Source organism: Schistocerca cancellata, chromosome 6 (genome assembly GCF_023864275.1).
Source record: "Schistocerca cancellata isolate TAMUIC-IGC-003103 chromosome 6, iqSchCanc2.1, whole genome shotgun sequence".
NCBI lineage: Eukaryota > Metazoa > Arthropoda > Insecta > Orthoptera > Acrididae > Schistocerca > Schistocerca cancellata.
The window spans coordinates 53,749,862-53,774,018 of NC_064631.1; the positions used below are offsets into that span (position 1 = coordinate 53,749,862).

Sequence of the window (24,157 nt, forward strand, 5' to 3'; positions counted from 1 at the left end):
TGGGACACTACTAAAAAAAAATTTAGAGAGCCGGCTTTTGAGGCCGACTCCATCATAATTCTGCTGGCGCCAACATATATTTCGTCTAAGTCCTCGAGAATAAGATCGAAACTAGTGCTCATATGCGGGCACATAGAAAGTAAGCCGGCCGGTGTGGCCGAGCGATTCTAGGCGCTTCAGTCTGGAACCGCGTGACCGCTACGGTCGCAGGTTCGAATCCTGCCTCGGGCATGAATATGTGTGATGTCCTTAGGTTAGTTAGGTTTAAGTAGTTCTAAGTTCTAGGGGACTGATGACATCAGATGTTAAGTCCCATAGCGCTCAGAGCCATAGAAAGTAATTTTTCCCTCGCTCTATTTCGAGTGTAACAGAAAAGGAAATGGCTGATAGTATTACAGTTTCCCTCCGCCACGCACCATACGGTGGTTTGCGGAGAATGGAGATTTAGGTTTAAACAGGAGAAATACTGAAAAAACAGAACGGTTACAGCCGCCTGCAACAGGCACTGCGTCCGAGAACAGTCGCTTACCAATATACACTCCTGGAAATGGAAAAAAGAACACATTGACACCGGTGTGTCAGACCCACCATACTTGCTCCGGACACTGCGAGAGGGCTGTACAAGCAATGATCACACGCACGGCATAGCGGACACACCAGGAACCGCGGTGTTGGCCGTCGAATGGCGCTAGCTGCGCAGCATTTGTGCACCGCCGCCGTCAGTGTCAGCCAGTTTGCCGTGGCATACGGAGCTCCATCGCAGTCTTTAACACTGGTAGCATGTCGCGACAGCGTGGACGTGAACCGTATGTGCAGTTGACGGACTTTGAGCGAGGGCGTATAGTGGGCATGCGGGAGGCCGGGTGGACGTACCGCCGAATTGCTCAACACGTGGGGCGTGAGGTCTCCACAGTACATCGATGTTGTCGCCAGTGGTCGGCGGAAGGTGCACGTGCCCGTCGACCTGGGACCGGACCGCAGCGACGCACGGATGCACGCCAAGACCGTAGGATCCTACGCAGTGCCGTAGGGGACCGCACCGCCACTTCCCAGCAAATTAGGGACACTGTTGCTCCTGGGGTATCGGCGAGGACCATTCGCAACCGTCTCCATGAAGCTGGGCTACGGTCCTGCACACAGTTAGGCCGTCTTCCGCTCACGCCCCAACATCGTGCAGCCCGCCTCCAGTGGTGTCGCGACAGGCGTGAATGGAGGGACGAATGGAGACGTGTCGTCTTCAGCGATGAGAGTCGCTTCTGCCTTGGTGCCAATGATGGTCGTATGCGTGTTTGGCGCCGTGCAGGTGAGCGCCACAATCAGGACTTCATACGACCGAGGCACACAGGGCCAACACCCGGCATCAGGGTGTGGGGAGCGATCTCCTACACTGGCTGTACACCACTGGTGATCGTCGAGGGGACACTGAATAGTGCACGGTACATCCAAACCGTCATCGAACCCATCGTTCTAACAATTCCTAGACCGGCAAGGGAACTTGCTGTTCCAACAGGACAATGCACGTCCGCATGTATCCCGTGCCACCCAACGTGCTCTAGAAGGTGTAAGTCAACTACCCTGGCCAGCAAGATCTCCGGATCTGTCCCCCATTGAGCATGTTTGGGACTGGATGAAGCGTCGTCTCACGCGGTCTCCACGTCCAGCACGAACGCTGGTCCAACTGAGGCGCCAGGTGGAAATGGCATGGCAAGCCGTTCCACAGGACTACATCCAGCATCTCTACGATCGTCTCCATGGGAGAATAGCAGCCTGCATTGCTGCGAAAGGTGGATATACACTGTACTAGTGCCGACATTGTGCATGCTCTGTTGCCTGTGTCTATGTGCCTGTGGTTCTGTCAGTGTGATCATGTGATGTATCTGACCCCAGGAATGTGTTAATAAAGTTTCCCCTTCCTGGGACAATGAATTCACGGTGTTCTTATTTCAATTTCCAGGAGTGTAGATCCACTGCGCTGTTTAACAGACAACAGCTAGCTGGGAGCTCATATGCATTTTCATTTGTACTGTGCTGAGGTTATCTTTTAAAATTATTTCTGTGCAATAGTGTCTCCTGACTCCAAAGAAACGTGATCAGAATTTATAGATGACTAGCGAACCCGGCAATGCTCCACAACTGCTGTATACAGGGTTACAGTTATTGAACTATATGAAACAAAATAGTTACAACTTTTGAACTGTTTGCGTTAGGACATTGAAACTGATGTGTTGGCAGATGTGCCAACACCTTGTAGTTAGAGGAGGCCGAAATGCACGCTATAATCTAACGCAGATTGGCGTGAGGTCTGGAACAGGATATGTAATGAATGCTATAAAGAAAAGTACGTAGCTGCTGGAATACTTAACTTTAATCCACCATTTGTATACAGCATTCTTGATGATACAAGTGAGACACTCTATAGAAATGGTTAATGGCGCCTTGCTAGGTCGTAGCCATGGACTTAGCTGAAGGCTATTCTAACTATCTCTCGGCAAATGAGAGAAAGGCTTCGTCAGCGTAGTCGCTAGCAAAGTCGCCGTACAACTGGGCCGAGTCCTAGTACGTCTCTCTAGACCTGCCGTGTGGTGGCGCTCGGTCTGCAATTACTGACAGTGGCGACACGCGGGTCCGACATATACTAATGGACCGCGGCCGATTTAAAGCTACCACCTAGCAAGTGTGGTGTCTGGCGGTGACACCACAGAAACTGCACGATTGGCTGCGGGGCATGATGGGAATTATTACGCACATGCATGTTTGGTTTAGCGACGAAGCGCACTTTCATTTGGATGGGTTCGTCATTTAGCAAAATTGGCGCGTTTTTGGGACTGAGAGTCCGCATTTTGCGATCGAGAGGTCTCTTCACCCTCAACGTGTGACTGTGTGGTGTGCAGTGACGAGTCACGGAATAATCGTGTGGTATTCCTTGATGGCACGGTGACTACATCCAGGTTTTGGAAGATGATTGCATCCCGATTAATCAATGTGACGCTGATTTCGACAAGATGTGGTTTACTTCTTGATGCAATAATTTACCAACAGCCGTATGTTCTGTAGAAATTTATTTTATTTTATGAACTTTTATGTGCTACCAGTTTCGGCATTACATTGATGCCATCTTCAGGCCCCACAAGTCATAGTCGTAAAATCACTATACACGGAGGGAGCCATATAACTGGGTCCGTGAATCAAATCGTCCTGCAACAGCTCTTGGCGACCAGGCGACACAGACTCAACAGTCAGTAATTGACTGGCTCCTTGGCACCAGGGCCGAACAATGCTTCGTGCTGTGGTACTGTCCCTGCGACGAGCGGACACTTCACTTTATCTCCCTCGACTCCTCCTGAAAGGCGAGCCGAAACGCCCAGTGGGGCTGACCAGACAGAAAGTCACTGTCCTGGTCCTCTCTGCTTATCCTGAGTCACCGTAGCTCCAGTAAACTACAGGAAACTGGCTTAGCTCCCGCTGCTTCACTCCCGTTGACTTTATGGTCTGCACAGAATTGTTTTCCTTGAGTCGAATGTTTATGTTGTTCACAAACTGCAACACTTTCTGAACTTTGTACCCTTAGTAAGGTCACAGAAGCATGATCTTTTCCGAATTTACTTCTGAGTAAAAGGCGATTCCGACAGTTGGAGTCGGAGCTCTTTATTAATCCTTCCTTTTGAGTTCTTTTGGTGATGTTTCCATAGAAACTTTCATCCCGTACCACATATTTACTTAGAAGTCAAATACAAATATTCATAGAATTAACTTTAACGCTTAAGTAACTGTGTAATAATTTTTTAAAAACATTTTTCCAATTCTTTCACCCCCATAGGGGTTACATTTCCAAAATTTCCGAAACTTGGATTTCTTTATTTCTGACCGAGAGATCAAATAACGATTCTAGCTTCAAAACTGCTATAATAGAGAAGCTTTTCAAAGAACTTTTCATCCCCTATTTCAGAACCTTATGGCCGGAATTTCGAAACACTCCTTCTTAAGTGACACCTATAGTGTAGGTACAACACCCTTAGTAGATTTCAATTTTGTCTGGGCCATGATGAGTCAGTGACTGAGTCAGTCAGTCAGGACATTGCGGTTTTTATATATGAAGGGGTACCTAAAAAAAAATAAACGGAATTATTTTTTAAAAGCTATATATTTTCAAATTGTTAAAATGTAATCCCTCAAAAATACTCTCCATTACAATTAATACACTTGTTCCACCGATGCTTCGATTGTAGGAAACATTTTTTGCAGGCGTCTTTAGATATGGTTGACAGCTCCTCCCAAGTTCTTTGTGACATCTTCCCTGTTGTAAAATCGTTGTTCTTTGATGCCCCTTTCCAGGCGTGGAAATAAGAAAAAGTCGCACGGTGCCGGGTCAAACGAGTAAGATGCGTGGGGCAGCGGAACCATGCCATTTTTAGCCAAAAACTGTCTCATAGAGATGGCTGTGTGTGCAGGTGCGTTCTCGCGGTACAAGTTATCTTCTGTTAAAATTCGCTGAACTGAGCTCCAAGATCTCCGACAGTTGATTGTCTGTCGACGGTCTGTGAGCACAAGCTCTCAATTTTTTTCAATATTCTCGTCGATTCGGGCAGTTGATGGACGTCCAGAACGAGGTTTGTCATCAATCGACATACCACCTTTTTTAAATCGAACAAATCACTCTTACACTCGAGTTTCTGCAATAGCATCATGTTTTCAACATTAAGACAGTTTCAGCAACATTTTTGCCGAGTAGAAAAAACAGTTACTGTAGATGGACAGAACAATCCAGGTCGACAAACGAGGCGGCACTGAACTGGCAATGAATTGGGCTGTACACCTAGCGGCAGAAATGCGAACTAGACAAGCTCCGGCGACGGCAGTTCTATTCCGGTTTTTTCTGGGCATCCCCTCGTAGCGATAACATATGCAAAACGGCCACAAGAAAAGAGGAGGAATTAATATAATCAGCTTTCTCTCGGCAATTATTAAAGGTACTTATTCCAAGCGTTAAACATTTATTAGATTGACAATGATGAAACTCAGATTGTGACGAATTTAAACACGAGACGTTCCAGTTAAGCAATGGACTGACGTGTATCAGTAGGGTACTACTATTGTTAGTAATAGGTTTGTTACTGTTCTTGCATGACGTAGACTATGTCTCCTGAACCAATCTCGGGTCTGTAAATATGCCAAAGTCGTCATCGGAAAGGTCAATTAGATTACAAAATTACTCACTCAGTTCTTTTGCGTGGACCACAGAGTGCACCTGCCTTCCTTCGTGCACATTGCTATAGCACTAGCTTTGTTCAAGATGGTGTTTCTATCGAGGCCAAAACCGGAGCAGTGTGGAAGAGGTATTAACATAATTAGAAACGCTGAATTTTGGTACTACTTCGTGAAACTGTCAGTTTATTTATACAGCAGAATTAATTGGGATAGATCAAAAGACAAACATCGTCAAGGAAATACAGAGGCAATATCAATAGTGCAATGTATGGGAGAAGAGAACAAAGAATGTAAAATATAGAGGAGTCAACTATGACCTTGACAAAAATTATAAGAGAATGGAAAACAGTAGGTGCACCAACTCACAGAAAAGCACTTAAACGCAAAGATGTAGAATTAGATTGTCTAGCCTTTGCAGATAACAAAGCACTTATGCCCAAAAGAAATTCGAAGTACTGCAGGAACAAGCAGAGAAATTCAGTCCACTAATTTCATCTGAGAAGAAGCAAATTGATAACTTGCTGAATGATCTCAAAATTGGCATAACCACGTGTTCCGTGTTACAGAATTTAAATACTCAAGTATATTGATTATTGTAAGTTACAACGAAGGCTTCACAACTACGTTTCCGTTAACAAAAATTATATTCAAACCCAAAATGCCTTTTCCGGAACTGCAGAAATTCCTCACAACAGTTAACAAACAACAAGCATTAAAGGAACGTATGGGCCTGTATGAAACATTAAAAACGCAGTTAGAAGTAAAGGAGCCTAAAATTGATGTAAGAGTCTTCGGATCAAGAACTAAAAATCCATTGCAGAAATGTACAGGTAAATTCTCCAAATCACGTTTATAACGCGTGTGCAGAGAATCTAAATAATGGGACTCACTGTAAGAATCGACCTAAACAGATTAACACATCATTTTTCCACATTTTTGAAAAATTTATAGGGCCGAAAGGAGGAACGAACAGACGTGTGTGGAGTAACGGGAACAGTTAGCCTCGTGCTCGAATAACTTCCGGACTAAAAGAGAGCGTAGTCCATTAAGGTGCCCATTCACAAAAGTGGTAGCAGTTACGTCAACGAAACCCACGGGTCCAGACGTCGGCCTTGACCCGGTGAGTAATGTGGCGTGTGGCGTCATTCGTACGCCGACCGTGACGAAAAAGAAAACTGGCTATATCTACACTGAGGTGACAAAAGTCATGGGGTAGCGGTATGCACACGTACAGATGAAGGCAGTGCAGAGTGCACAAGGTATAAAGGGAGTGCGTTGGTGGAGCTATACGTCCTCTCACCGCATCGCTGACATGCTTTACAAGTGACAAATTGTGGGACTGGACAGACTGGTCAGTAATTCGTGCATACGTCGAGATGTTTGCTGTATGAACTGCAGTGTTGGTTCTCCCTGGCATATGCCATTTAGTATCCCAGTCATTAAGAGTCTGAGAAAGGTTTCCCATTCCTGCGAAATACTGGCGAGCAATTAGCCTCCCTTCAACAGTTACTAAGTCAGGTGTGTTTCCATATACAATTTTCCCCCGTATCAGGAATTTGAGAGATACCGATCTAGAGAACTGCTGTTTCCTTGGACCTCCACAGTATCTCCTACGACCACAGGCATCGATCTGATCGACACAAACAGAAGTGCTATCATCGCTGACTGCCATAGCTTGTCACTCAATGTCCCAGTTGATTCGGGATCTACGCCATACGAGTCTCTGAGGTGTAATGTCAGCAGTAAACAATGCATGGCAACTCGAGATAACAACCAACCTTAGACTAATCTGTTCCCTACGACTCTTGATCGCACTCTCCGTGTAACATCTGCCCAAATTTCAGCCGTTGTCGTCTACCTACCTGACAGTCACGCAAACAGTCCTAAATTATTCTCGGTGTTTAGTCCTTCTGGAAGGACCTATGTCGATTCTCCTTGCCACGTTGTTGTCCTGTGTCTATCACATCACCACTTACTCTGCAGTCATTCAGATACAGCCAACGGTCTACACTATCTGACGAGCTATAGTGCTAGCATATGCCTCCTGCCAGTAATCAGACATTGCTCAAAGTCCGAAAGCCAGCGATGAGTTCCATGAACATGTCCTGAGAATGCTGTTTTTTCAATCGCCACACGATAAGTTCCGGTGCCATCAGACGCACCAAATTGCCATCATGTACTCATATCACCCTTCATATGGAGGAATGACGTTTTTCTGTACTGATAACGCTGAAGGTAAGCTCACGTCAGAATTAAATTTTAATAAACATAACCCAAGGACATGGAAATATTACGGGATCAGTTTTTTAGCGTTCGGCCAAGTTGTTACTGGTGTAGCACTACCCATTTCCGTCAATGCACGGGGTCGTTATAATTAATTGACGGCGTTCAGAACGCTGCAGCACAGACTGCATACATTGCAGGGTGCTGAAACATCATAGGTACGAGGTGCATTCAAGTTCTAAGGCCTCGTGCTCGAATTTATTTTCTCTGGACTGGAAAGAGATAGAAACATGCGCATTGTTTTAAAATGAGGCCGTGTTCATTGTCAATACGTCCCAGAGATGGCAGCACCATACGGCAGATGGAATTTTACCGCCAGCGGCGAGAATGAGAACTGTTTTAAATGCTTAAAATGGCGACGTTTTCCTTACTTGAACAGTGGGCAATCATTCGTTTTCTGAATTTGCGTGGTGTGAAACCAATTGAAATTCATGGACAGTTGAAGGAGACGTGTGGTGATGGAGTTATGGATGTGTCTAAAGTGCGTTCGTGAGTGCGACAGTTTAATGAAGGCAGAACATCGTGTGACTACAAACCAAAACAACCTCGGGCTCACACAAGCTGGTCTGACGACATGATCGAGAAAGTGGAGAGAATTGTTTTGGGGGATCGCCGAATGACTGTTGAACAGATCGCCTCCAGAGTTGGCATTTCTGTGGCTTCTGTGCAAACAATCCTGCATGACGACCTGAAAATGCGAAAAGTGTCATCCAGGTGGGTGCCACGAATGCTGACGGACGACCACACGGCTGCCCGTGTGGCATGTTGCCAAGCAATGTTGACGCGCAACGACAGTATCAATGGGACTTTCTTTTCGTCGGTTGTGACAATGGATGAGACGTGGACGCCATTTTTCAATCCAGAAACAAAGCGCCAGGCAGCTCAATGGAAGCACACAGATTCACCGCCACCAAAAAAATTTCGGGTAACCGCCAGTGCTGAAAAGATGATTGTGTCCAATTTCTGGGACAGCGAGGGCGTAATCCTTACCCATTGCGTTCCAAAGGGCACTACGATAACAGGTGCATCCTACAAAAATGTTCTGAAGAACAAATTCCTTCCTGCACTGCAACAAAAACGTCCGGGAAGGGCTGCGCATGTGCTGTTTCACCAAGACAACGCACCCGCACATCGAGCTAACGTTACGCAACAGTTTCTTCGTGATAACAACTTTGAAGTGATTCCTCATGCTACCTACTCAACTGACCAGGCTCCTACTAACTTTTGGCTTTTTCTGACAATCGAAGACTCTCCATGGCCGCACATTCACCAGCCATGCTGCTATTGCCTCAGCGATTTTCCAGTGGTCAAAACAGACTCCTAAAGAAGCCTTCGCCGCTGCCATGGAATCATGGCGTCAGCGTTGTGAAAAATGTGTACGTCTGCAGGGCGATTACGTCGAGAAGTAACGCCAGTTTCATCGATTTCGGGTGAGTAGTTAATTAGAAAAAAAATCGGAGGCCTTAGAACATGAATGCACCTCGTATGTCCATTTATGGGTGCACCTGCGGATTAATGAACAAATCACGATGTTATAATTATATTTTCCCTGAGACATTTAAGTCTCCTCTTTATCTGCGATAATGATTGAAGAAGAAGAAATGGATTAAAATTTGTGCTGCGGGACTTCAACCCGGGTCTTCTTGCTTGCTAGGAAGAAATGCAACCATTAAAGGTCTCAGGGAAAAGTATAATTCTAAGATCTATAAGAATACCTATGGTACAGGACTTTCCCATTACGTCCAACGCTGAGGTGCTATTCCAGTGCCAGAGAGCCCTGGCAGTGGTGACAATGCAAGGGAAAATAAGCAGAAGATATGAAGTTTCTGTTGGGTAGTTTGTGCAGCACTGTGAACCATGGTGCTGTGGTGATATAACGGTTAGCATTTCAGCCTAGCAAGCAAGAAGACACGGGTTCGAGTCCCGGCCGCAGCACAAATTTTAATCCATTTCTTCTGCTTCAATCATCATCGAATGTCTACGATGATTTAGCGTTCTGTGATGTATACGGTCCTAACTGCAGCACGTGAAACACTGTCAGTTTAATTATAACCACCTGGCATCTGACATTCTGTTTTTTGAAGTTTGTGCTACAAACTCTCAAACTTTGCCATCTGTAGAACTTCGATCTCAAAACTACCATTGTAACAATTTCAGTGAGAAGGTCCATTTCACGTGTGGAGCGGCTATCAGTTTACCAAATGCTGTACAAAAGCGCTTCATCTCATAAACACGATCTCTTACATCATAGTCAACAGATCTATTGTTTGCACAAACTAAATTGACATTCGACGCCATGGCAGAAGGGCGGGACCATAATGGCATTCCCATTTAGTAACTCCTATCAGCCAACGCACTGAGTCTCAGTTTGTGTGAGTAGTATACTCTGTCTGTCGGTGGCGGCAGCGTCGGTGTCGTCTCGTCGGACACAACAGTCCATCGTGAATATTGGTTCATCCATCAGAGAACTGCCTGCATCATTGTCTGAACATATTGTTCTTCATAATGCCATGTCCATACCTGTGGCTCAATTGGCGATGGATCTCTGCTGGAGACTGCTTCTGAGCGTGCAAAAATCGGGTAGCTGCACGTACGTCGTAATCGTCGGAAGCCAATACCAGAGCAGTCATTCCATCCTAGCACTGCGTGGTAACCACTGCCATCACAAGACCGAAACTACATTGCATTATTCCCACATACCTTCTTCTCTACTCCTCCACACGCACATTCCTGTCAGGCTATTTATGCCATATCTGGACATGATCAGAACTTACTTTCTGGATGCGTATCATATACTAGAGATGGGCAAAACTGTTCTTTTCAGAGATCGGATCAGAACTGTTCACTCCCTGAAATGAATTAGCTCTTTTTCATGACTCACCACTCATTTACAATAGAAAATAAATGGAAGGCACATTGCCCTTTAAACTTGGTTTATTCCAGTACTATACCTGTATTTTGATCTTATTTGATCCTATTTTGAAGTAACACAGATAATGAGTAAGAATTTTGTATTGTTTATTGAAATTTCCACGATATGACAAAGTTTTTGATTATTGATTTATTTTGCACTATCGTGGTTTTTTGGGTGATCGGAAAATGTTGTAACTTGAGATTTACATTAACAATATATTTGGCTATAATGTATTAAAATTTCATTAACCTCATACAAATACATCGCAAGCCATATATTTTTAAAGTGAACGTTTCCTTCCGAAGACGCCTAAAATCGCAAAATCCATACCATAATAAGAAAAAAAAATATAAATTGGACTGTAAAACGAAAGTGCTGCATATAGCCTTACGCAGAATAAAACAAGGAAAATATTGGTGTATCACATTTTGCGATACGTTTATCGGTTCGCTCGTAATTAAAGCGTAAATTCGAGTGTCCATAATAAAAATCTTATAGTAAGAGGAGTCGTCAGGAACCTAATCTGATCAGTTTAAACAAATAAAAATAAAATAAAAACAAATGATGTATACATAACTTAATAATGTAATATACATAGCGGTATTACTATGAAGAACAATATCCAGTAGAGAGGGACTCCGATGCAGAGGCACTGAATCGAGCAGGTCGAGCCGTGAGCTGTATTACTGCGTGAGCTAAGACCGCAGAGACCAGAATGACACCTGAGTTGCTTTGCTCAACGCTCTGGCTAGAGTCGAAAACGGTGGGGTGAGCGTTGAGTGGGCGAGTTCCGAGGGTGGGGGGAGCGGTGAACGGCCACCACTCACCCGCTCCGAGACAAATCGTCCATTCCCTTGCGAGCAGGTTGTTGCAAGTAGTTCCTATGTTATCCGCTAGGTGGCTCTCTGTCCTGTTGCTCGCATCAACTGACCAGAGGGCAGGACGTGCGACTGAAACGATCACCGACAGAGTGCGATGCGAAGTTAAGCTGCGCCAGGCACTGCACGCGGCAGACGACGCACAGAGACGGCACGGCATATGTGAAACACAAAATCCAATGGGGCACTGCACAATGCAGCAGCCAAGGTAGAAGTGGGGCAGAGGCCGGCGCTGGCTGTGTTGTGTGGCGTGCACTGTGCTGTGACCAGCAGAGGCGCTGCTGATATGCTCCGTCTCTCTCTCTCTCACTCTCTCTCTGCCGTGGGAAACGTTTGGAGCTACCGTTCTTCTTTTCTGAATTACTGATTGTTCACTCCTTTGAAAGATTCAACTCTATGAATCAGTTCAAGAGCGGATCCCCCATCTCTATCGTATACTCGTTAGTCAATATCATCGATGTACACCTTACTGTTTTTGTAGCAAAATGAATGCTCCATAAAGTTTCCGATGTGCAGTCACGTATATTCCGCTTCTCTTTCTGCTCCTCCTCCTCCTCCTTCTTCTTCTTCTTCTAATATTCCGGCTGTACATCGTTTAACCTCCTCAAAGTGAACCGAACGACTGACGCTGAAGCACTGGTGCTTCTGTGTCTATGGTCGCATGCGTAATGGTGCGGTCTGAGAGTTTCAAGGTCGGAGTGAGTGGCGGAACGTCGGTTTTTCGGCTCATTTTCAAGGTGTCTTAAGGATATATAGCCGAAATATTAGAGAATTTTAAACGGCTGCGCGCTCGAAATTTTATGCAGCGGGTAATAACTGTTACAGAGAGGGAAGCAGTAGAGTATGTCATACAACATTTTTTTATGAAAAATACAGATATTAAACATTGCACGGTATTGTGTGTGTGTGTGTGTGTGTGTGTGTGTGTGTGTGTGTGTGTGTGATTGAGTGAGTCTTGTCGTTAGGATACTTTTGAGCATGGTTCCTGGATTGTGACATCTGAGGGATTACAAAACACGACTGGGCTAGTTCAGACAGCCTGGACTTTTTAAAAATCTGATGCCACTATCATCTTTCAGCTTTAAATTTTATGCCATCGCTATCTTGGGTCTTGTTTCCTTTCATCGACGTTCTGCATTTTTCGACGTCTGGAACGGCGACTAGTGACAGGTGGGATGCCCGCTAAACCCGATGGGCAGAACAGGTAATAGGGTTGTGGAACGGGCCAAGGCTTGAGGTCAGTTTCTACTTCTAATTGTCATTTAATGTAATTTAAAAACCTTTACAACCAAAGCGGCACATAGCCGAATCTTTACCGAATGCAACTCTTTCACGTCTGAAGACCTCCAACAAGAAATCTTAACAAGATAAAAATCCAATTAAGATCGCAATAAAATAATTTAAAAAAAAATACGCAAAGTGCAATACAAATGGCTGATGGCCACAATTAAATTCCAAAATTGTAGAATATATTACCATAGACTTTTAAAGGCAGAAGGCCCGCATGTTTAACAATAAGGAATCTTAAAAATCAACAAGATAAAAAAAAATGGCTCTGACAAGGGAACATCCCCATCGCACCCCCCTCAGATTTAGTTATAAGTTGGCACAGTGGATAGGCCTTGAAAAACTGAACACAGATCGATCGAGAAATCAGGAAGAAGTTGTGTGGAACTATGAAAAAATTAGCAAAATATACAAACTGGGTCGTCCATGTGTAAGATAGGCAATATTAAGGGCAATGTGAAGTGAGGAGCTCCGTGGTCCCGTGGTTAGCGTGAACAGCTGTGGAATGAGAGGTCCTTGGTTCAAATCTTCCCTCAACCGAAAATTTTAACTTTTTATTTTGAGTTTCTGTGAAAGACTTATGTTTTCATCACTTTTTTTGGAGTGATTATTACATCCACAAGAAAACCTAAATCGGGCAAGGTAGAAGAAACTTTTCACCCATTCGCCAAGTGTACTAGTTGGGTGGGTCGACAACATATTCCTGTCATGTGACGCACATGCCGTCACCAGTGTCGTATACAAAATATCAGACGTGTTTTCCTGTGGAGGAATCGGTTGACCTATGACCTTGCGATCAAATGTTTTCGGTTCCCATTGGAGAGGCACGTCCTTGCGTCAACTAATCGCACGGTTTTTCGGTGCGGTCGCAAAACATAGACACTACACTTATTACAGTGAACAGAGACGTCAATGAACGAACGGACAGATCATAACTTTGCGAAAATAAAGAAAGCAAAATTTTCAGTGGAGGGCAGATTTGAACCAAGGACCTCTCGTTCCGCAGCTGCTCACGCTAACCACGGGGCCACGGCGCTCCCCGCCTCACATTGCCCTTAATATTGCCTATCTTACGCATGGACGACCCAGTTTGTATATTTTGCTTATTTTTCCATAGTTCCACACAACTTCTTCCTGTTTTCTCGATTGATATGTGTTCAGTTTTTCAAGACCTATCCATTGTGCCAACTTATAACTAAATCTGAGGGGGGTGCGATGGGGATGTTCCCTTGTGAGCACTATGGGACTTAACATCTATGGTCATCAGTCCCCTAGAACTTAGAACTACGTAAAGCTAACTAACCTAAGGACAGCACACAACACCCAGCCATCACGAGGCAGAGAAAATCCCTGACCCCGCCGGGAATCGAACCCGGGAACCCGGGCGTGGGAAGCGAGAACGCTACCGCACGACCACGAGATTGCGGACTCAACAAGATAAAAATCCACTTAAGATAGCAATAAAATAATTTAAAGAAGCAACGAATGCAAGGTGCAATATCAATGGCTGAGGGCCACAATTAAACTTCAAAAAATTTTAAATATATTACCATAATCTTTAATGGCAGAAGGCCGCAGTGTTTAAGCTTGGAAGATAAATTTAAAAATCAATTTGCAAAATTTTAAGAAACAAAACAAAAAACCATAATCCTAAAATTTAAAATAGCTGACAACAGATAATTAAACACCGGTGGCACTCAGAATGCGTTCAGGGAGGTCGGTCTGCCCTCGTTCACTTAGGTGAGACAGGTGGTGGTGAGCCCAACTACACTTGATCCGTCGGAACCCAACCAGGGGACAGCCACGGACCGACCGACACAACGACTTGCTTCCCGTCTATCAGTACATGAGAACTCAAACCGGAAATGTTACAAATGGAGTATGTATACGCAGTCAAAATTACACACTTTGTTCGACAGCGACAACAGGTGAGGAAAGGACGCTGCCTGAAATTACGTTAGTGGCCAGGGCAGGTAAGCGGAACACTAACGGCCTCAAGACAGAAAATTCCACTGGTGCACTCAAATCGTAGTCGACCAAAACAGTTAATTGCACCGCATGGCGACTAAATCTCAGCAGTAGAACCACTCGGTGTTGCTAACCGGAAAACCTCCCCAACAGCAAACCACCGAAGCGAACCACCATAACATGAATAGACGTGGCTTGGGTAGTTGAAGCCACTGTTCAACTTTGACGTCGTGGGTCGGTGAACCACGAAGCTCGTGGTGATCGGACAGCTCCACACACGCTCCAACACTGCCCAGGAGCTGCCGGTGGCCCCAGCCGACTGCACCGCTCAGAGGTAACTTCCCTCGTCCGCAACAACAGACCGACCCATCTAGAACCACTTGCCAGAAACTATATGCACCAAACCAAAGATGGTTCACGGTGCAAATATCGATACATATCACTGCTGCCACACGTAGAAGGAAGGAGAACCACGACCTAACCGCGACAAGGGCGGGAAACCAAACGCAGATAGACAGCGAAGTTCACGAAAACGCATAGTCGGGAGAAAGCACGGCTCAACAGCTGTTTTAAATATGGCCCAGGTAGTATGTTGGTATACCACTTACGACACACATTTCGGGAGATGTGAGCTGGCCGAAGTGGCCGTGCGGTTAAAGGCGCTGCAGTCTGGAACCGCAAGACCGCTACGGTCGCAGGTTCGAATCCTGCCTCGGGCATGGATGTTTGTGATGTCCTTAGGTTAGTTAGGTTTAACTAGTTCTAAGTTCTAGGGGACTAATGACCTCAGCAGTTGAGTCCCATAGTGCTCAGAGCCATTTGAACCATTTTTTTCGGGAGATGTGACCTCGTAAACATTGCATGTGAAAATCTAGCTTTTCGTAAACAGAGCACAAACTATCCAAACTATACTCTTCCGGTGCTTCAGAAGCGGAGCACTCACGATTTGTAACAAATCTGATACATGCTTACCGTAAAACACTTCACATTGTTGCCGCCCTCCGTCGATCTGCTGTCATAGACTTCTCTGACGTTAGCTATTGTTGTTGATATCTGCTATAAATGCTCGACTGTTCGTTATATCTGTACCTGAGACGGAGCAGCTAGAAACCTCTTCATTATAACGGCGACTAAATTTCGGGTTTTAATACTAATAATTAATGTTAACTTTTTGCTCAGTCGATCGCCCTTCATTCGTTGCTGCCTTACCGAAGACAAGATAGTTAATGACGTCTTTGGATGTTACTTACTATTTGCTAATACACACGTAATTAAGGAAATCACTTTAGTTTTTTACTAACCACATTCGATAATAATTAAAGGATCATAAATGATTGCGTTTTGTATAGAGGGAAAAGGGGGCTTGAGCCTACGATTACCATCAGCAACTGTAACGGTACTTTGACTACCGCGCCTCCGCCAATACAAAGATATGATTTACGATCGCGCATGCGGAAGAGCGCTGCGCCAGCGACCGATTTTTATAAATAATTTTGATCTTTTTTTTACTTTTGCGTAGGTGTTTGTTTTTTAACAACTAATTGATCACTCTCTCTCTCTTGTCTTCACACGAAAGACGTGTATTTTTCGGCGCTGTGTTGAATGTGCTTTTGGGTGGAAATTAAAATTATATTACAAAGCGAGGTTGTTTCAATAGTGATTCGAGGTGGTTATCGCCAAATTTGTAAATTGATCCTGACAGTGACAACTTGAAGAAGTTTTCAACAGACGGAGAAAAGTGAAAGACGGGCCGTCCTACAAGAGAAATTAGGACAGCCATGACGACTATATTGTAATTAGTACTGCGTTTCTAACAGGATTATAAGGTAAATTTCAACTAGTTTCTGATGCTATTTCCGTACAGTCGCTTTTTGTAGTGTTGCCGACCCGGTCTGCCATGCACGGTCAAATTACAGCACGATCTCAATCAGTAATACGAAGTCCGCCTTATCCGTAACTTATTCCATCAAAATTCAAAACCCTATCAGATTTTCTATTTTATATTTTTTCACGGCAGAACCCCGAGGAAAGGAAACACTACGCAACTACGGCAACTAAAATGTCCGTGATTTTTATAGTTCGTCACTCATAGATATTACAGCAAGGACTATCGCCCATTACTATACATCGATAGTCATTCAAACTTCGAACGCTTTTACTTTCACAAAGCTAAGGGTCCAGTTCCGTTCTTATATTTAGTTTAACATCCCTTCGTGTTGTCCACAGATCCTATTATCAGTTATTCGGCATGTAGTAGAATTTAATACTGAGCGCTACTTCCTCTCGCGCACCTAGTTCCTCAGATATTCTCTGTCCATGAGCTTACGGCAAAAGTCTGTCCCGTAAAAATTAACTATACGTTAGTCAACTGTCAATTTTCTTGCACTTTAACAAAGGTGCCCTGATCCCTTCCGTAACATATCACACGGAAATGCCCGATACGCCGCAGCTACAGTGGGGTTAGCACACTGGACTCGCATTCGGGAGGACGACGGTTCAATCCCGTCTCCAGCCATCCTGATTTAGGTTTTCCGTGATTTCCCTAAATCGTTTCAGGCAAATGCCGGGATGGTTCCTTTGAAAGGGCACGGCCGATTTCCTTCCCAATCCTTCCCTAACCCGAGCTTGTGCTCCGTCTCTAATGACCACGTTGTCGACGGGACGTTAAACACTAACCACCACCCCCACGCCGCAGCTACGTAGACTTATTCAGTGCGCAGATAACAAGACAAGAGAACTAACAATACTCGCACATGGCTTATATAGTAGAATTTAGAAACAAAAGTATCTGCGTTAAACCTTCTTCGCTTTCCCTGATCCGCTACTTTGTTGCGGGCGTTTTCTGATGAGAGATTATACATCGATAATTTTAATAGAAACTTTTTCAGTACTATTAATTATTACCGATGTTATCTATCACCTATCTCCTATATCAAAGTAAGCCTGATCATATTGTTCTTAACTAAAAGAACGGTTATAACATATAACATACAACCACACATCTGAATCTGCTTTCTATATGGGAGTTCGATTCTTCGAAGAAACAGGAGTTGGTGGACGGGGGTTGGGCAGGTGGCGATTACTATGCACATGAATCCGTGTCGGTCCTTACGATTTATATTATCTATCAGCTTTCTATTAGGTCCTCAATTCGGATTTTGCTTGGTTCTTGGAAGAGCAGTATAAGAATAAAAGAGCTTCTCGTCCAGGAACGTCACTAATCTACCACAATTTCACTAGAGTACATAATCTACAAAGATGAATTTCAATTTCGCTACAGTCAAATTCTCGTCTTCCACTTAAGGCTGTTCCTTGAGAAATGTTTCTTTACCTGTCCCTCCTAGCAACTTCCGACACGCATCTCTCCTCTGGGCGACGAACACAATAAGTTTATAAGTTTTTGGGTTTTTCAAACTGATTGCAAACATTCCTTTTTAGACGCTTTTCATGTTTATATTTGAAAAGTACTTAGTTTATCGAAAGCACACAGACCATTTTCATTGCACTGTGTATTTTTGTATCCATCCAGCCAGTTTTTTCTATGACTACTGTGTTCAACAGTAGTTATTCATTTTTGGTACACTGAATAACAATGTTTCAGTTTTACTGTAATTTATTTGCAGTATTAGTTTGAAAATTGCTTTAATCAGCTGTTCCGTGTGTTGCACTATAAGCAAACATTACAATGTCAGACCATAGGCAGGAGAGCAACACACTATTAATACGCATTCAGTCTGATAACTTACTCTAGCACTGCATAAAATAGTTTTAAAAATGTGGACTCCATTTATTCAGCTCTCATTGGAATTGTGCAAAGGACTGAGCTGCAACATCTGTTTAGTCCCAGAGTAGAACTTATCGCTTGTTTCACCTCTGGAAATGTATCAAGCTGCACTGTATATGTTTTGAAATCCGTGTTAAACTGTAGTTCACGTTATAACCAGGAAGATATGTCAATTATAAGATCACAGCAAAATGTAGTGACGCACTTCCAACACGACCATGTCTAGGAAAGAGTTTTCGGTTTAGAAACGAATCTTAAGGTTCATGGCTGGCTTATCTTTTACCTTACGAACTCAAATTGTGGAACTGATGAGCAGGGTTGGAACGGTACTTTCGCGTCAATACTGAATCAGAACGTTTAAGTTCTACCACTGTAAAGACGGAAGATCCGCGATTTGGAATGTCAGAACTGTGTAGTAAGTAGCGGCAGGAACACCACCACAAAATTACGCAGCACTAACAGTCCAGACCACCGACTCTCGGAGAGAGATTTTAACCGTCTTCAACCTAATGGTAAAGTATCGAACAATTTTTCTCCGAATCATACAGTTTGTGGGAAAAACAGTGAGAATAATTACTTTTGGAAACCTTTTATCAGACAAAGCCTGTTATAACAATAAACTGTTTCGCTTAATAAAGCGGCCGCCAGCCCAAATCGGGCACAGTGTCTACACAAAAAGGTGAAGTCAATTTTCGACACTTTCACTTACTACGCAATTTAAACACAACCACTTAATTTCCATTTACTACGGTCACTTGGCAGTAAGTATTATTAATTCCACTTTCTGTTACTTATGGAATTTATCGCTATACTTCAGTAATTATGTAAAGAAGACACACACATGTTTCAAAAAGGATACAAAAAAATATTAAACTTATAGCTCTCATTCATATGACGAAAACTATTATTTAACACGACTAAATTTCATTTCTTTAGGACTGTTGTTTTCAAATGGTTCAAATTGCTCTGAGCACCATGGGACTTAACATCTGAGGTCATCATTCCCCTAGAACTTAGAACTACTTACACCTAACTAACCTAAGGACATCACACACATCCGTGCCCGAGGCAGGATTCGAACTTGCGACCGTAGCAGTCCCGCGGTTCCGGACTGAAGCGCCTAGAACCGCACGGCCACCGAGGCCGGCGTTAATGTTTTACTAACACCAACATTTGTCTGGCTTTCTCTGACATGAAGAAGCAACACGAACAATTACTGTTAAGATTGTTGCATTTAAACAATTATGTTCCTTTACTTTCAGAAATGCTATTGAAAACTTATCCTCATGGTCACGAAAAGTGGTGGCCTTATACTGATATGTGCAAACTTTAGTATTTAATAATTTTCAAAATTTACTACCAAAACAGTACTATTTCCAGTAATTTACTATTATTCAAGCATCAATAAACATCAGGATACTCGGAATAAAATCGTTTAGGTAAGGACCCTACTGCGGTAAATGAAATAGGAAAATTACGGTTAAACACAAAGGTATATTTAACACATATTCTCCACTGATTGAAGATGCATGGTTCACACTGTGATACACTTCTAAATAAAGTACTTTGCCTGTTACTGGTGTCGAAGGTGGCGTGAGGCGGCGCTGCGTAGTAACATTGCGCAGGTGCGGCTCTTGAGGTTCATAGCTCTGTCTTCCTCTTGGTGGCGACGATAAAATTGCAAATATCTGAACTATTAATTTACTGCCGTACTGCGCCAGTCCTGTAGAACACGTCCGAGGCCAAAACCCAGTCTTGCAGGTAAATTCGGGGCCTCTAGTGATTGACCAACGTAATGCGTGTTCACCACTTGCAGGGCAGCTACCGACTGTCTTAGGCACTTGCGCGCCAAATCTCACTCGCGCGCCCCACCACTTCTCCATTCCACCACAGAACGGAGTTCCGTTCTGCCTATGATCCCTACACCTTTTCAATTTACACTTCTGCTTACAAAACCCTAAGTAAGAACCATCTACAATTTCATGACAGCATATACATACAAAATTGACATAATTAATTACAGTTGTACTTGAAATATTACATAATTATTTAAAAAATATGTTTTAATACATTTATTCCACCTACGTCAAAGAGGTTATTTTAAACAGATAAACTACACTTAACAAAAGCTTACTCTCGTTATAGTATTTGCTTAATTTTTCAAAATTATTATGGAACAAAAAAATTTTAAAATATACAGATTAATGGCAGTATTATATTCACAACAGCATTACAGGGTCTATTACCTTCAGTACACTCACCCAGGTCGACCCAATTTTTTGTTTCTCAAGGGCTGTTAAGAAAGAATTTTGTTGAAGCTGAGGCAAAGCTTTTTTCAAAATCAATGAACCACAGGCGAAATTGTAATTCTCATTCTTTGCTCGGTCCTGTAATTTGTTTCATCTCTTGCAGGTGATCCTTCATAGACAGACACATGCCAGGAACTGCTGCGTCCATGTACCACCACTTACCACAAACACTGTTACTACTGTGACAAATTTTCCTCCCATCGTCTTAGATGATAAATGCACTGTCGTCTATGGTGGTGGCCTTCCAGGTACGCCGGTCCAGGATCACAGCAGATCAGCGACTCGTTTACGATTGGCTTCCAGCATTACATGGTCACCTATCGGCGCTACATATACATCTACATAGACGGCCGCGGATCCAACTGCAAGGGCGACCATATCCTCTTCTCCGTCAACCGCCATCTCGGCGACCTAGAAATTCAGGACCAGATCAACGTCACCAGGTGAGACCCTACTGCCGTGCAAACTAGGGAACCAGGAATAGATGAGCGTCATAAGGTGTGTATCACTCCTGTGCAACCTGGAGGTCCAGAACCAGATCAGCGTCATCAGGTAAGACCTTGCAGCTGGAAACCTAGGTATCCAGGACTAGATCATTACCAGGTGAGGCAACAGTATCTGCAGGCCAGGTATCTGAACCAGTTGAGGCCCAACTATTCCATGTTTTCAGGATTCACGACCAGGTCAGGATCATCAGGTAAGCTTTCATTGCTGTGCGGCCTAGAGATCCAGCAACGGATCAGCTTCACCATGTGGGTCGCACTACTCCACACCCTGGGTTCCAGGACTAGATGAGTATCATAAGGCAATGTCCCACTGCTGTGCAGCCTAGTGATCCAGAACCGAATGAACATCATCGGACAAGGCTTCGCTGCCTGTTATCCAGGCATGTACCGTGTACTGCAAATCTCTAGAGGGACGGAAAGTTCCAAATGATTGGAAAAGAGCACAGGTAGTTCCAGTTTTCAAGAAGGGCCGTCGAGCAGATGCGCAAAACTCAAGGCCTATATCAGGAAGATCTGCAGCGGATAGGCACTTGGTGCAGGGAGTGGCAACTGACCCTTAACATAGACAAATGTAATGTATTGCGAATACGTAGAAAGAAGGATCCTTTACTGTATGATTATACTTGTAGCAGTTACTTCCGTAAAATATCTGGGAGAATGCGTACGGAACGATTTGGTGGTATGATCATATAAAATTAATTGTTGGTAAGGCGGGTGCCAGGTTGAGATTCATTGTGAGAGTCCTTAGAAAACGTAGCCCATCAACAAAGGAGGTGGCCTACAAAACACTCGTTCGACCTATACTTGAGTATTGCTCATCAGTGTGGGATCCGTACCAGATCGGGTTGACGGAGGAGATAGAGAAGATCCAAAGAAGAGCGGCGCGTTTCGTCACAGGGTTATTTGCTAGCCGTGATAGCGTTACGGAGATGTTTAGCAAACTCAAGTGGCAGACTCTGCAAGAGACGCGCTCTGCATCGCGGTGTAGCTTGCTGTCCAGGTTTCGAGAGGGTGCGTTTCTGGATGCGGTATGGAATATATTACTTCCCCCTACTTATACCTCCCGAGGAGATCACGGATGTAAAATTAAGAGAGATTCGAGCGCGCATGGAGGCTTTCCGGCAGTCGTTCTTCCCGCGAACCATACGCGACTGAAACAGGAAAGGGAGGTGGCACAGTGGCACGTAAAGTGCCCTCCGCCACACACCGTTGGGTGGGTTGCGGAGAATAAATGTAGATGTAAATGTAGATGTAAGAAAAGATCAGTGTCACCAGGTGAGTACCTAATGCTCTGTAACCTAAGGATCCAGGACAAGATGAGCGTTACCAGAGGTGGCCCCACTGCCAACAGCCTAGGTATCCAGGGCCAGCTCAATGTCACCAGGTGAGACCTCTCTGACCATGACTACTACCCATACTACTGTCTCTAAGCCTTACAGTTGTACAAATTACTTGCCTAATTTTTTCCTCAATAATTTCGTTTTCTAGTAGAAACGAGACTGTCGTCGGTGATCCAGTGACGACTGTAGAGGTTTTGTAAGCAGCATTTTTAGGAACTGTAAGGCATGATCTTGGTTTGTGTAACGCCGATTTCTACCATCTTCCGGGCATAGAATCTTCTGCGATGATATGAGCCGCCATCACCTTTCGTTCACATTGCTCGTAAGTTCGACTGCAGGTTTTCCATTTCTATCATGTTAACGCTGGTGGCTGTGTCGTACCTTCAAGATCTCTGTGTCATAATATTTCAACAAGATAACCCCAGACTGTATGTTGCCCAGCTTGTCCTGACCTGTCTTGGTACAGAGTGTGGCAGACTTTTGCCCTAACCAGCGTGTTCATCAGATCTCTCACCGTTGGGAAACATTTGGCCATAGGCTGACAGATCCCAGGAGACCTGTACACCACCACTCGCCGCCCTTTCCATCTGGCATAGCTCAAGTAGCATAGAATAACGTACCCACATCTTTCAACCAAGATACTAAACTTTGCTCCTTGATAATGTCGCAGAACGTTGAACTGCAGTTGCGACAGGCCATGGTCCTGGCGCTATCGTATTGGGACAGGTGCAGATAAACGTTTCTCCTCCTTACAAGAGGTTTCACCCAGCCGTGTCACAAACAAGCAACATTTAAGTGCGATTTCTGAATGAACAACTCGCTATGTAACCTTTCCTTCTTTGCGAAACTAGATGGCGTTACTACAACCTAGTTCGTGCAGATGCGCTGAAATGGTAATTACTTGAATGTCCAGGCATGCCAATTAGAAGTTTTTCTTACGTATCCTTCATGTTGTTGCAGTTGTAATCACCATAGTGTAATTCTGTTTACACTTAATTATGTAAAAATAGTCACAAAACGACATAGTCTCTTTTCATACTAATGTACATCCGTGTGTGTGTCTGCGTGTGTTTTTTGAAAAATAGGGAGAGGGTGAGAAGCGCTGATTCCAAGTGTGCTCTCGTCCGCAGGCAACTGAAGCAGAAGTACCCGTACATCGACGGGACACGCACAGCTATCTGGGGCTGGAGCTACGGCGGCTACGCCACTGCCATGACGCTGGCCAAGGACAACGACAGTGTCTTCAGGTGCGGCGTCTCCGTAGCCCCGGTCAGCAGCTGGATATACTATGGTGAGTCCCGGAACTGGTGCAACAGTTTCTTTCCACGGGGAAGAAATATTACGAAAGTTTATATGACAATTAATGCTAGCTTAAATCAATAAAAAAGCTGTCCTTCCCACAGAAAGATCCGGCAGAGAAAAAAGATAGAGAGAGCGAGGTTCCAGCGTCATCGTTAAATTAATTTGCAACGAAGAGAGAGAGAGAGAGAGAGAGAGAGAGATATCAGTACAAAACTTTAGACTTCACTAGCATGGATATCTACAAACCCTCTACGCTGAAAACAGCTGTAAAACAAACAAACAAAACAAACACACACACGCACACACACACACACACACACACACACACACACACACAGAGAGAGAGAGAGAGAGAGAGAGAGAGAGAGAGAGAGAGAGAGA

At 44.2% G+C, this 24,157-nt stretch overlaps 1 protein-coding gene across 2 annotated transcripts in view; it reads left to right on the forward strand.

The window, feature by feature from the left end:
• The window catches only part of LOC126191448 (venom dipeptidyl peptidase 4-like), a 362,149-nt gene that overhangs the window by 300,381 nt on the left and 37,611 nt on the right, over positions 1-24,157 (forward strand). For both annotated transcript variants that reach the window (XM_049932327.1, XM_049932328.1), the window contains 2 exons: positions 20,877-21,071; positions 23,605-23,765. In XM_049932327.1, the coding sequence (XP_049788284.1) occupies positions 20,877-21,071; positions 23,605-23,765 (356 nt within the window). The remainder of the gene's footprint in view (positions 1-20,876; positions 21,072-23,604; positions 23,766-24,157) is intronic.